The sequence below is a fragment of the Toxotes jaculatrix genome, chromosome 4, assembly GCF_017976425.1.
Source record: "Toxotes jaculatrix isolate fToxJac2 chromosome 4, fToxJac2.pri, whole genome shotgun sequence".
Taxonomy (NCBI): domain Eukaryota; kingdom Metazoa; phylum Chordata; class Actinopteri; family Toxotidae; genus Toxotes; species Toxotes jaculatrix.
The window spans coordinates 30,051,687-30,066,503 of record NC_054397.1 but is presented as its reverse complement, the minus strand read 5'-3'; the positions used below and the strand labels follow the sequence as shown (position 1 = coordinate 30,066,503).

The window sequence follows — 14,817 nt, the reverse complement described above, 5'->3', positions numbered from 1 at the left end:
CACCATTCAAATACTGGAAAGGGTTACAAGTATATTAATAGCCCTTGACATTTGTTTTCATTGGTAGGATCCTAGGTTCTCTAAGATAGATGAAGTTTATGTGAGTGAGAAGTTTTTGAGGTTTTCAGGCCTCACTCCTGTACAGGATAGAGTGGTTCTACCACATATACCCTTCGTTAGTTGTGCAGCAGAGGGGAGAGGCCCAGAAAGACCCATAAGCTCTTAAAACAGTCGTTATTACAAATAAACAAATGAAGAAGATGCTGTTATGGCAAACCCAGGCCTTAAATCTTGAAACAAACACGGACCAGCACTTTCAAATTATAGAATAAAGGCCAAGTATAAGTGTGTGTGTGTGTGTGTAGAAGATCATAAAGCTGACAGAATTTGAAGGGACCCCATTAATGTCCAAGTCTTTAGAGTGTGTGGGACACCACTGAAGGTAGTGGACTGTTTGCTGCTTTTGTTCTTGGATTATTTGATGATACACTGGACTGTTTGACAGTTTGAGAAAAACAAATGCAGCTAAACCAAACTGTGGAACCTGTCTCTCCCTCTCTGCAGGTCGGGGCCTGTATAGTGAACCAGGAGAATAAGATAGTTGGCATTGGTCACAATGGTATGCCCAACGGCTGTGATGATGACCTTCTACCGTGGTCCCGGTCTGCTGGTGACCGATTTGAAACTAAATACCCATATGGTGAGAATGAATATGTACACACACTAATCATTTTGGTTTTATTTTTTCGGCAATCCAACAGTTAAAAAAAAAAAAAAAAAGTTTATATGCAAAAAAATAAAGCGCTGATGGTTTCATTTTAAATTGTGTGTGGGTTTTCTGGAATTAACATAATTCAATTTTCAAGGCATTAGTGAAAGACTGTAATTCATCAGTGGTCCATTTGATGCTGCTGAGTTTTCCTCATGTATAAGGTGCTATAAACTTTGTAGAGGGCAGTATAAATAAATAATGAAAAAATCTTTCTCCATTGAGAAGATGCCCTCACATTCTACTTCATCTTTCTCAGTTTCTCTTTTTCTCTTTGTGTCTTCTCTTTTCTCTTAGTGCTTAATTCAGTGTGATTGAGGGCAAGTAAATCATCTCCTCTCAAGAGGAGCTCTTTGTCTCAATTTCTTTCTGCTCTTGTTTTGATTTTTTTGACTTGTTATTAAATGAAATGAATATTCCACAGAGAACCAGTGTATTCACAAAATACCTCAGCAAAATAAGTGACACTTGAACAAAACAAAAACATTGAAAGGCCTAATGGTGAACCTGTTATGCAGCTGTATAATACCATTGAGTCATCTCTGTCATTTCTCCTTGTGGAGCTTTTGTGTTCTCTCACTTTTTTTCTTCTCTGTTTTAATGGATGTGATGTTTTGCCCTCATAGAATGACCCACAAGGACATTTGATCATATAAATGACGCTTGTTTTTTCTTTTTATGTAAGTGAGGTATTTCACATGACAGATGATACATGTGTCAGAGTTGGTGATTGAGAGACACCTGTGTGCACAAGATAGGCTGAGCATTTTCTATTTAAGATCCTGGTTGTAAGAATTGTTTTAAAACTCTCCACAAAGGTCCAGAGGGACCAAAATGTTAGTGTTATGTTATGTTAGTGTTGGTATGATTGATAATTGAAATGCTGAGCAAGAGCAGTGTACAGTGAACATCCTTCCTTCTACAGAACTTAGGAGACATTTTCCAATGCCCCTGCATCTGAAATAGTTGGATGTGTGAATACCGCTCATAAAGAAATTTGTTTTAAACTGCCCATCCAGGGACAGACGGTGTTATAGAAGTGCAACACTTAATTGATGTAGTACTCTTTTTAAATGAAAGGGGTTCATCCTCTGGAGAACATGATTTTGTTCACTAAATTTTATTGCAATGAGCCATTTAAATGTTTACATTTGTATAGAATAAATAGAAATGTGGCCTGATGGTGACACTAGAGGAACAGGATAGAAAAGGGTTCATCCTCCTCTGAGCATGAATGTTTTCAGGAAACTTCAAGACAGTCTGTCCATAAATTTTCATGATTTTCTTAAGTTAAAATTATGTTAGAATTTATCCAGACTCTTCATCTGCTGGAGGTAATGAATATCATCAGAATCATCAGATGATTGCATGGAAATCATGGTTTTCAGAACTAAAAGAAAGTACAGGATGGAGGGATGGACAGACTGAACTGATCTAGAGGTGTTTAGACTGAGGCCCAATACAGTGAAGGTAAATGGAATTCTGTTTGTGGTTCTCAAAACCTTGTTTGCAATACAACCTCATTAAATTTATAACAAGAAGACATGCAGTGTGTTGTATTGACTGGAGACCGTTTCAATACTCTGTCCCACAGTGTGCCACGCAGAGCTGAACGCCATTATGAACAAGAACAGTGCTGATGTGAAAGGCTGCACCATGTATGTGACTTTGTTCCCCTGCAACGAGTGCACCAAGCTCATCATCCAGGCAGGTGGGTGTTGATGACACAGGCTCTTATACTCCACTCACTTGTAAATATGGGTAGACTGATACTGAGTTTTTATGGTTTTTTATTTTTGTTAATTTTTTAAGTATTAACTGCTTATAGATGCTGCTAACTGTGTCCCCATATTTTGTACTTACATTCAGTGTTTACAAATTGGGAACTTTCTTGATAAACCACCTTTGATTCAAAATATTTACTTCACTTTAATACTAGGTCTGACACTGGCCCTATTGGTTATTAACTACAGATCATTTCCCATCAGCACTAATGGCAGAGAATTGAACATAAAATAATCCTCCACTTGGCCAGAACTAGAAAACACTAGTAAACAGAATTGCCATGCTAAACACATGACCTACACTGAATATGAATGTACAATGTTACAACAAATTTTGGTATCCATGGTGGTGGTACAGGAGCTATATTGAGTAAATCTATTGAAGTAAACAAAGTTTCACCCAATTTTATTCACAGCTTCTGTCTCTGCTGCTACCACTGCTCTCAAATGTTGAAAAGTACTGCATCCTTCTGCATTTAGTTGCCACCTCCTGGCAGCAACAGCACATGTAGCATGAAACTGCCGTCTTTGAACAGTAATCTGGCAGCCTGTGACACATCTACCTGATCACTGCTGATCACTTTGATCAGCAGTGATTGTGCACACAGCTATTGTGAGGTGTCATGCCTGGTTGAGGAGGTCATCCGTAATGGTGTCAGTGGGGTTGTCACCAAAGTACAGGTATATACAGATTCATGCTGCTCTTGGTCCATGCCTTCTGACCACTCAAATATGAATAGCAAGTGACAACTCTGGCACAACACTGTGAAGGTTCCAGTGCTACAACCATTTCATGGTAAGTATGCACTCTGGGCTGTTCTCTCCCACAACTCTGTTAGATCGCTGAGGTGTGTTGCACCATAGTACAGGCACATGGTAAAGATGCCATTGGTATGGATGACAACTCTGTCAACGCCTTCAGTCTGGACACTGTAGAGGGATCGGAGCATAATCCTTCTATCAGCCTTTTGCTGTGTTGATTCCAGAGCAGGAACGTCCATGACAGACCCTTCTGTGAGCACCATGCTCTTTGCCTCTTCTCTGAATCCACCACCCATGTAGAGATGAGCTGGGCAGAGAGCAGGCTCCAGTTACTCATTCTCACACCACTTCTCACAGACGAAGCTCCGAATTTTTGCTTTGTCAGCTGAAACTGCAAAAAATTCCTATGGATCAGCTGTGTACTCAGAATCAGAAAAAACTTTTATTAATACTTATTAATCCCTGTAGGGAAATTCTTTTGTTACGTACAAACTCCCAATTGAAAATGAAGAAAAATTGCAGAGAGTGTGTACACCAAGAGAAAAAGTTTCTAAAATAAATAAGATAAAATGAAAAGTGAAAAAAAAAAGTATAAAAAGTATAACGAAAATAAACATAAACATATTGCAATACACCCATTAAAATATACATATACTCCAATAGCAAACAGAGCAATATAATAAAAATAAGATAAAAATAAAATAGAAAACATAAAAACATCTTCATATTTACATATGTACATGAGGTTTGTGGTTTAAAGGTTTAAAAATGATGTATACAGAGTATACATGAGTCTGTGATTTTTTAGAGTTCTGAATAATTATAGTGCCTTCCACAATCAAAATTGTCTCAAAGTGCTTTACAGAGACCCAGGGCCTGACCCCAGAGCAAGCACTTAAGGCAACAGTGGCAAGAAAAAACTCCCTTTTAACAGGAAGAAACCTTGAGCAGAACCTGGCTCATATGGGGGACCCTCCTGCTGATGGCCGGGCTGGGTGAAAGGAGGAAAAGGAGGAAGATAGGACAGCTGGAAATGGAGGAGAGAAGGAGAAGAACATGCAGCATAATACAAACAGGGTTGTCAATGGACAATGTTAGAGGGCCAGCATTTAGATTACAGTTAGTGAACAGTTAGTGGATAATATGTGCTCAGCAGATAACAGTTACGATAGGAAACAGAGCACAGAAGCAAAAAGCTGTCATAATTTGTAATTATTTACATTACAGTCTGCACAGAATATTAATCCAAAATGTATCTGTAGCAGAGTAAAACATTAAACATGTGTTAGAAATGGATAATTGTAGACAATAAACAGCAGCAGGTGGGTGGAGCCAGGACCACAGACAGAGAACATGCAGCTCCGGAGCCAGAGATACCTGCAGAAAGGTACAGAGAAAGAGAGACCAGAGAGAAACAAGCACAGGACCATGGGAGAGAGAGGACACACAGTTAATGACATGGAATAAAGGTTAATAAATGTGAGAGTGGGTCTGAGGAGAGAAAGAGAGAAAAGAAGAAGTGCGCAGAAGATCATGGGATGTCCCCCAGCAGCCTAGGCCTATAGCAGCATAACTAAGGGATGGTTCAGTTGCCTGAGCCAGCCCTACTATGGGCTTTATCCTTAACTGTAACAGTGTCTATAGAAATAATTGTGAATAACTATAAGTTTAGTCACAATAACTAAGACTGTAACTACAACTAATTAAAAGCTTTGTGAAACAAAAAGGTCTTAAGTCTAATTTTAAAATTAGAGAGGGTGTCTGCTTCACAAAACCAAACTGGCAGCTGGTTCCACAGGAGAGGGGCCTGATAGTTAAAGGCTCGGCCTCCCATTCTACTTTTAGAGATTCTGGGAACCATGAGCAAACCTGCATTCTGAAAACGAAGCAATCTGTTGGGATAATATGGTACTATCAGATCTTTGAGATATGAAGGAGCCTGGCCATTGAGGACCTTATATGTAAGGAGAAGGATTTTAAAATAAATTCTGTGCCCACAGGCTCATCACTCAGCAGCAGGTTTGGATCATTCCGAGATGCTACCAAATGTTTCACCTTTGTGAAAAGTTGGTGTACATAGTAACAATGACTGCTGCTAGCTTTATGTCATTTGAGACAGATCAAGAATCTGGTCTTCTCTTTCAGGATCTTCTCTAGTCTTGCCTTGGAACCAGTTCTTCTCTCTGGAGAAGAATCTGGAGAAAAGGGTAACATTAGTTTTTGACAAACTAATGTTACCCTTTTCTCCAGATTAACCAGTCCATTAGTGAAGCCAATAGGTAATTCGTGTGTTTGATGGTGACATTGTGTATAAAAACACTATAAAAACTACTGCATTATAGCCCTCACTTCACATTACATGTGTAACCATGGCATCATATGACAGCTTATTTTCCACTCTTGGAAGGTGGGTTCTATCTGTGCCATAGTCTGTTAGACAATGCAGAGATATTCAGTCAGATTAGAAAGATGGAGTTTGCCCCAGGTACTAGATTTTTTTTTTTTTTTTTTTTTGCATCTTTTTGAGACAAGATGTGCGTCAGCTGTCCTGATTATAGCAGTGTTACATAGGTCAAAAAAGTCAGTCCTTGCAGTTTGTTTTATATGGACAGAGATGTTTTACACCGAGTATTCATGATTAATGTATAAAATGTGAAATTGATCTGATAAATAGGTCTTACACCAGCTTAGTGCTTAGTGCTAAGTTAAATGTTTCATTCTCTGTATTACAATTTAGTGGGCAGTGGTATGAAATGCAGCACTTAGATCTAAAAAGACAAGTACAGAAACAAGTCCTTTGTCTGCTGCCATTTGATAATCAGACTAATAACAGTCTTCTTTTGTGCTCTTCATTATCCCTCCCTCTGTCCAGGTTTGAAGGAAGTGGTTTATCTTTCTGACAAGTACCATGACACACCGGAGATGACTGCTTCCAGAAAGCTGCTCAGCATGGCAGGTGTACCGTTCAGGTGAGTAGAAAGTTTATCTCCGGCACACAAGAACAAAAAGGCTTTCAGGCACTGTTCATTTGTGATGGTTTCCCTTTCTGTATGCAGCTCAGTTTGAAGTCCACAGAGAAATTAGCATCACATTGCAAATTGTCAAACATTTTTATTCCATTGAATGTTAGTCTTTTTTTGCTGTAACGTTATGTTAGAATGAAATAGAGCTTCTTTTACATTTTCTTTATCATACTCACTCAAGGAAACTAGTTGTGCTTTGCAGTACAAGAATTATTCTTTCTTTGAAGTCCTCTATGACGTCATCTTGGAGCTAAGTCTGCTCTGGATCAGTTATAAGCTGAAATATTTTCTCTGAGCAAGTGTTTCTCCTCTTCATGTTGTTCACTTTCTGTCACTCACTCACTCACACACTCACACACACACAACCACACACAACCACACACTTCTGTTGACAACTTGTCCAGACCTTATGAACATTTACCAGGGGACAAATGAACGTATGACTTGAAAACTCAATGGAAAGGTGACTTTCATCCTCATGTATGATTTTATTTGGTGTTTTTTTTAGTGTGTGTGTGTCTGACTTGTGTGCACATTGTTTTTTCCTCTGTGTGTTTTAACAGGCAGTTCAAGCCCAAGAAGACAGAGATTGTCATTGATTTTAATTCCATTAACCACCCTGGAATGCTGAACACCACAACCAAGAGAAAACGCAAAAGAGGCGGGGAGGAAGAAGAAGACTGATGGTGTTTTTAAAATCACATTCATTTATTGTATCTGTGGATGATTATAATATCTTCAAAGACCACCTTCAATTACACTGAAAACTTTTTTCTTTTTTTGCTGTCATACTGTCTAACATGCTGTTACAATAACCATATGAAACCTCATCATTTGTTCATAACATGTCTGTGTATTGAATAAATGAATATAGAGGCTTCAGAAAGTATTCCCCTTCACTTCTTACACATTTTATTGTGTTGATTTTGTCTGAAATGGATAAAATTACCATTGTGCCCATCAGTCTACACTCAATCATCCATAGTGACAAAGTGAAAACATGTTTGAAGAAATTTCTGATAATAAAAATCAAACTGAAACCTCTCATTTACAAAAGTATCATAAACCTTAATTCAGTTAGTCTGGGAGCAATTACAGCTTCAGTTCTTGGGTGAGTCTCTACAAGCTTTGCTCATCTGGATTTGTGCAGTTTATTTCATTCTTGCTGACAGATCCTCTCGAGCTCCGTCAGATTGGATGGGAAGAGTATGTAAGCTGCCATCTTCAAGTCTCTTCACAGATGTTCTAAGTCTGGACTTTGACTGGGTCATTGAAAGACACCAGATACCAGATACTTGTCCTGAATCCACTGTTGCATTGACTTGGTCCTGTGCTTGGATTTGGAACATTTTGGAGCAGGTTTCTCCAGGGCCTCTCTGTATTTGGCTGTACTCATCCTTCCCTCAATTCTCACCAGTCTTTCTGTCCCTGCTGCTGAGAAGCACATATCATGATGCTGCCACCACCATGATTCACCATAGGGATGGTAGTAGCCAGGTGATGAGCAGTGCCTGGTGTTCTCTAGACAGTGTTTGCAGTTCTGCCCAAAGGGTTACAAGACCACTCTACCATAAACTGGTATCCCAGTCTTCTCTGGTGGTCCCAGACACAACAGGTATTGACAGTGACAGATATTAGAGTGAGGAGACTCTGAATGGTTTCCAGACCATGTGGCAGTTTGCTCCTCATTGTCACCAACTGCTCAGTTGCTCTCTACCTCCTCTGCAGCACATCCAGGTTTACATGTCACTGTGCCCTGCTTCCACAGCAGCGTGATGCAGAGAGAACCACACCTCAACATATCTGAGAGAGGCAAAACTCTCTGTACTAACCTCTACTCATCTCTAATTATAATTTATTATAACTCTAAATATTAATGTCTAGAAAATAACGTCATTTACAAGGCGGTATGATGTTCTTGATTTTGACAATACTAAATATCCTCTTTTTAATTCATAAACAGTGAGTGACTTAGAGAACTGATCAGGACATGCTGACAACTGCCCACTGCCCCCTCTTTGTGCTGGCCTACCTTGTGTTGTTTTGCTGGTGGTGTGAACATGTGAATGTGCTTACCGGAGGGTGTGTCTTGTAATCTGAAAGCAGCAGTTAGGAGTGTGCTGTTGTAGTGTGTGATGATTCAGACAGGTGAGTGATTAAAATTTGAATTGATAAAATAATAGCACCTCCATAATAACAAAGAATAATATGCCATTGATTTTTTTTATGTTTCAGGTGCCTGGCAGGTCATCTGATGTGAATCATGTAGAAAATCCTTCTACTTTTCCCACAAACCCCTCCCACAGGGGAAGCTGACCGAAGGAGAGGAGGACAAGGATAACATTCTCAAAGCTTGTTCAATTTATTTTTATTTTTATTTATATAGCTCCTTCCACAATCAAAATTGTCTCAAAGCGCTTTACAGAGACCCAGAGCCTGACCCCAGAGCAGGCACTTAAGGCGACAGTGGCAAGGAAAAACTCCCTTTTAACAGGAAGAAACCTTGAGCAGAACCTGGCTCAGATGGGGGACCCTCCTGCTGATGGCCGGGCTGGGTGAAAGGAGGAAAAGGAGGAAGATAGGACAGCTAGGAATGGAGGAGAGGGGGAGAAGGACATGCAGCATATAGATCATGATACAAACAGGGTTGGAAGTGGACAATGTTAGAGGGCCAGCATTCAGATTACAGAACAATTAGTGGATACTGTGTGCTCAGCAGATTACAATTATGATAGGAAACAGAGCACAGAAGCAAGAAGCTGTCATGATTGGTAATTATTTACATTACAGTCTGCAGAGAATAGTAATCCAATTACAATAAACAGCAGCAGGTTGGTGGAGCCAGGACCACAGACAGAGAACATGCAGCTCCGGAGCCAGAGGTACCTGCAGAAAGGTACAGAGAAAGAGAGACCAGAGAGAAACAAGCACAGGACCACGGGAGAGAGAGGACACAGAGTTAATGACATGTAATAAAGGTTAATAAATGTGAGAGTGGGTCTGAGGAGAGAAAGAGAGAAGAGAAGAGGTGTGCAGAGGATCATGGGAAGTCCGCCAGCAGCCTAGGCCTATAGCAGCATAATTAAGGGATGGTTCAGTTACAACTGGTTCAGTTGTAATAGAGGTTAGTTAAGCAATTTAGTAAATATATAGTAAATGTTTAGACCATTTTGCCAGTGGATGGAGCCAAAAGGATTGAAGTAGAAATGGGCTGTAGTTATTTCCCACTTCCAGTACACACATGGACAAAATTGTTGGTACCCTTCCATTAAAGAAAGAAAAATCCAAAAGTAATAATAAATACAAATTTACTGAAAATTATCTAATGAAAATCAGACATTGCTTTTCAATTGTGTTTCAACAGAATTATTTAAAAAACAAACTAATGAAACTGGTCTGGACAAAAATGATGGTACCATTAACTTAATATTTTGTTGCACAACCTTTTGAGGCAATCACTGCAATCAAGCGATTTCTGTAACTCTCAATGAGACTTCTGCACCTGTCGACAGGTATTTTGGCCCACTCCTCATGAGCAAACTGCTCCAGCTGTCTCAGGTCTGAAGGATGCCCTCTCTACACTGCATGTTTCAGCAATTCCATAGATGTTCAACAGGTTTTAGGTCAGGGCTCATGGAAGGCCGCTTCAGAATAGTCCACTTTTTTGTTCTTAGTCATTCTTGGATGTTTTTAGTTAAAAAAAAAAGACAACAAACAACTGAAACAAAACAAAACAAACAAAAAAAAAACGTCACACATGAGCATTTCACTTTTGCTGAAGTTTGAAGGGCTTTAACCGACTCAGCAACAATTTAAAAATAAACATTGTGCTGAAATTAAGTCCATCTGCAAAAATGCAAGAGCATGCAAGAGCGTCAGACCTTATGAGAGGGTCATGTACAAAGCTGCCGCTCAAACAATGAACATATGGAGCCTTAACACTGTTCACAAACCTCCAAGCCTTGTCGATGTTCACCGGCTCAGCACCAGCCTTCTCCTGCATCTGTATCTGTGGGTGGTGACACACAGTTAGCTAACAGTTGGCTTACACCCATAATTACACCATGTAACGTGTAACACAACATTACAGGTTTCTCCTCGCATATGTACTATTTCCTAAATGTGAACACTAATGCACTACCTAAGATCACCTTAACAATTAGTAAAAAAAAAAAAGTTTAATTGGAATTATGGAAGCTAACTTTATCGGCAAATTAGCACAGCACGGCTGAGAGCCCGGAGCAGCCAGGTTACCATTTAAGAAACAGTTCAGAGAAAAGCAGAAAACACTCCAGTATCTGAAAGTAATTGTGTGTGTTTATTGTTTCTGTGAATGACATGTTAAGATTTATGTCCTGACACAAGTGCTTCGAACGGTTAGTCATGCATCACATTAAGTCATCTCTCCCCACCCTGGACCCTTTTCAGTTTGCATATCGGTCCAAACGCTCGACCGATGATGCAATTTCAACAGCCCTCCACTCAGCCCTCACACCCCTGGACACTAAAAACTCATATGTCAGAATGCTGTTTATAGACTTCAGTTCAGCATTCAACACAATCATACCTCAGCAACTTATTCATAAACTGGACCAACTGGGGATCAACACCTCAACGTGCAACTGGCTGTTGGACTTCCTGACAGGAAGTCCACAGGCAGTACGGGTCGGCAGCAACATTTCTAGCACCATCACACTGAACACGGGGGCCCCCCAAGGATGCGTGCTGAGCCCCCTCCTCTTCACCCAACCTCTCCAACCTCTTCATCAAGTTTGCAGATGACACAACTGTGGTAGGTCACATCAACAACGACGATGAGACATACTACAGGAGTGAGGTGAGCCGCCTGGCCGAGTGGTGCAGTGTCAACAACCTCTCCCTGAACGTGGAGAAGACAAAGGAGATTGTCATTGACTTCAGGAGAGCGCACGGCCAGCACACTCCACTAACCATCCACGGTGCTGCCGTGGAGAGAGTTAGCAAGTTCCTGGGTGTGCACATCTCAGAAGACCTCTCCTGGTCAAAAAACACTGCATCACTGACCAGCAAAGCCCAACAGTGACTCTACTTCCTCCATAAACTGAGGAGAGCCAGAGCCCCAGCCCCCATCATGTGCCGTTTCTACAGAGGCACCATAGAGAGCATCCTGACCAGCTGCATCACTGTGTGGTATGGCACCTGCACCGTGTCCTGCCGGAAGAAGCTACATCGCGTAGTGAGAGCAGCTGAGAGGGTCATGGGTGTCTCTCTCCCCTCCCTTCAGGACATCTACCACACTCGTCTCATCCGAAAAGCCCTCTGCATTGCAGGTGATCCCACCCACCCGTCCAACAGCTTCTTCAGTCTGCTGCCATCCGGAAGGAGACTGAAGAGTCTCCGGGCCAGTACCAGCAGACTGAGAGACAGTTTTGTCCACCAAGCTGTCAGGATGCTGAACTCTCTCCCTGCCTTGCCGTCCCTCCCCCTGAGGACCCCCGCACACACGAACCCTAGACCCTCACCCACATCCCCCCTCTGAACCCCCCCGGAAATATGGACTCATTCCCACACACACACACACATCACTGGGCTGAAACAGACTTGCACCGACACTTACATTCAGCTGCTGCTATATAACCTTGTTACTGCTTAAATTACATAATTTGAGCTAAAAATTACACACAAATTCTTTTGTGTCACTGATTTTTTTGTATTATATACAACTCTCTTCTCAACTGAGATATGTTTATACTGTTTATACTGTTTATACTGTTGTGTATTGCTGATGGAACTGTGTGTTTATACTGCTTATGTTCATTTATGTTTATACTGTCTTTAATTTTATTTATCTTTTACCGTAACACTGCGGGCCTAGGGAGCACTGCAATTTCAAAACCTGTACATATGGTTTTGACAATAAAGTTGACTTTGACTTTGACTAATTGTACCAAGCCTTTGACACTAAAAAATGAGCAGTTGTAAAACTGAATGGGCTAACATTTAGGTGATAACCTGGTCTGTGACTGCAGTCCACTGCAGTTGGGAATACTCCTGACATCATCAGTCTTTGTGCCCAAACACCTGTGTAGTGTATGCATAGTACAAAGCCACAAGTTCATACCCTGGGATAGATTATCTCTTTTTCTCATTACTAAACCCAACCCACACAAAACACAAGTCAACCAACAGTCTCTGTGTTTTCTAATACAAGATGCATAAAAAGGCACATAGGTATTTGAAAGAGGTAAAGAGCGTCTTTTCAGTGTCTTTGTAGGCTACTACCAAGGCCGCCAGTAGCTGCTGACAGCTATTTCTTTGGTGCAAACAGTTCTCTGTAAACTTTGGCTGGCCAAGTCTGTCATAAGTCATAAGAGTATGGGGCTGCCTTCTTTGTCTCCTTGGATAAGGTTCTCTCTGTTCTGTCTCCTCCATGATTTCATCATCCGAGCTCTCGTTGTCTGTAGCAACAACATCCCCTGGACTGTCCTCTGAAGTTGCTGTGGGGACCTGTCCCTCCTCAGCAATATTGAGCACAGGTGGTTTTTGAGGGGTGATATTACATGACCCCTCACATATACTACTTATTAAAGTATTTAGTAGTTTAATCTTTAACAATGCATTACAGGAGAGAGGCCCAGGTTGCTATGTCCAATTGAGTTTGAACAAAACGTGTTTTTAATAAATTGCAGAAAGGTGCCTACAGTAGGCATAGGTCCTGAGGCAAGGGGGCAGAATTTGAAGGGACCCCATTAATGTCCAAGCCTTTAGAGTGTGTGGGACACCACTGAAGGTAGTGGACTGTTTGCTGCTTTTGTTCTTGGATTATTTCATGGTACACTGGACTGTTTGATATTTTGAGAAAAACAAATGCAGCTAAACCAAACTGTGGAACCTGTTTCCCTCTCTGCAGGTCGGGGCCTGTATAGTAAACCAGGAGAATAAGATAGTTGGCATTGGTCACAATGGTATGCCCAATGGCTGTGACGATGACCTTCTACCGTGGTCCCGGTCCGCTGATGACCCACTTGACACTAAATACCCATATGGTGAGAATGAATATGTACACACTCTAATGATTTTGGTTTTATTTTGTCTGGAATGAAACAGTTTGGGAAAAAAAGATGTACAACAAAATAACAAAACATAAAATAGAAATAGCCACAGCTCAGGACTCCATGGTATTCATCTGAAATTGTGTGGGTGTTTTCTGGAATTAACATAATTCAAATTTAAAGGTATTTGTGAATGCAGAAAGACTGTAATTCATTAGTGGTCCATACCATGCTGCTGAATTCTCCTCATGTCTCAAATGCTATAAACTCTGTCCTGTGGAGAACATGGTTTTGTTCACTAAATTTCATTGCAATGAGCCTTTTAAATGTATATATTTGTATAAGTAGAAATGTTGGCCTGATGGTGATACTAGAGGAACAGGATGGAAAAGGGTTCATCCTCAGGTTTTCATAAAGGAAATAATTTGATGAAGATCAAAAGGAGTGATGGTGTTCAAGTAGTTACAGGTGGAATATTACTGGCTCTGATGTCTCAGGTCAGAGGCCTGTTTATTAGTTTTGAATCATGGGTGGCTGAAACAGTACTGTTAAGTAGAGAAACACGTTCCTCTGCATTATCGTGAGATGGTGTAGCCTCAGTACCAGTAACAACAGGAACCTCCGTATAGGCTGTGGAAGAATTTGTAATGTGGGAGTGGAGAAGAGCAGGGCAAGCGTGGGAAGCTTGTGGCAAACCCAGATCAAAAATGATTGTCATGTGGTCACATAGATGAAACTCTGAGCTGGAGGTGCAACGACCTGAGCAGAGAACTACATCTGCAGTGTGGCCTTTTACTTGGGTTGGGCCGCTCACAGATTGATGGAGGCCATAAGATTCAAGTAAATTAAGCACTTTGGGATATTTTTACGAATTACAGGAAGCCATGAGGTGTCTGGCTGTCAGACAGACTGGGATGTGATTTACAGGTGGAGCAGCTGAATTTGAGTTTGACGGTCCATGCCCCATGAGTGGTAGAGGGTGAATTTGTCCTGATATTGCAGAACTTTGACTTGTAACAGGGAGCTGACCAGTCTCTTTACTGTGGAAGTAAATTGCACTTTGACCTGTTCGTAGCACCAGTAAGTAGAAAGACAAAGAATGAAGTGATCACACCCTCTCAGCCCAACCAGTTCTGACAAGACTGCTGTCATGGACGAGTAAATTAAGAAGTAAGAATGCGGATAAATCATTTAATCATGCAAGTTCAAATATTCTCTTCCATTTTCTGTTAGGCTTGTTTAAAGAAGTCACCAGTATTTCCTTGCCAGCAACATCATCCAGTCACGCAACGATCCCTGTCATTACCCACAAGAAACTTTACATTTTTTCTTTTATTTTTCATTGTCAGTTAAATCTTGAGTGAGCACGAGTTTGCTGGAAATAAAGTACATGATAAGCTTCATATTCAAGAGGTTAAATTTGCAACATTTTGACTACTGACAAAAAT

At 40.8% G+C, this 14,817-nt stretch overlaps 1 protein-coding gene across 1 annotated transcript in view; it reads left to right on the top strand.

The window, feature by feature from the left end:
• LOC121180658 (deoxycytidylate deaminase-like) overlaps nt 1-14,817 on the top strand; it is a 28,109-nt gene that overhangs the window by 1,287 nt on the left and 12,005 nt on the right. The window contains exons 3-6 of the mRNA XM_041036250.1: nt 565-700; nt 2,364-2,480; nt 6,188-6,284; nt 6,902-7,010. Of these exons, the coding sequence (XP_040892184.1) occupies nt 565-700; nt 2,364-2,480; nt 6,188-6,284; nt 6,902-7,010 (459 nt within the window). The remainder of the gene's footprint in view (nt 1-564; nt 701-2,363; nt 2,481-6,187; nt 6,285-6,901; nt 7,011-14,817) is intronic.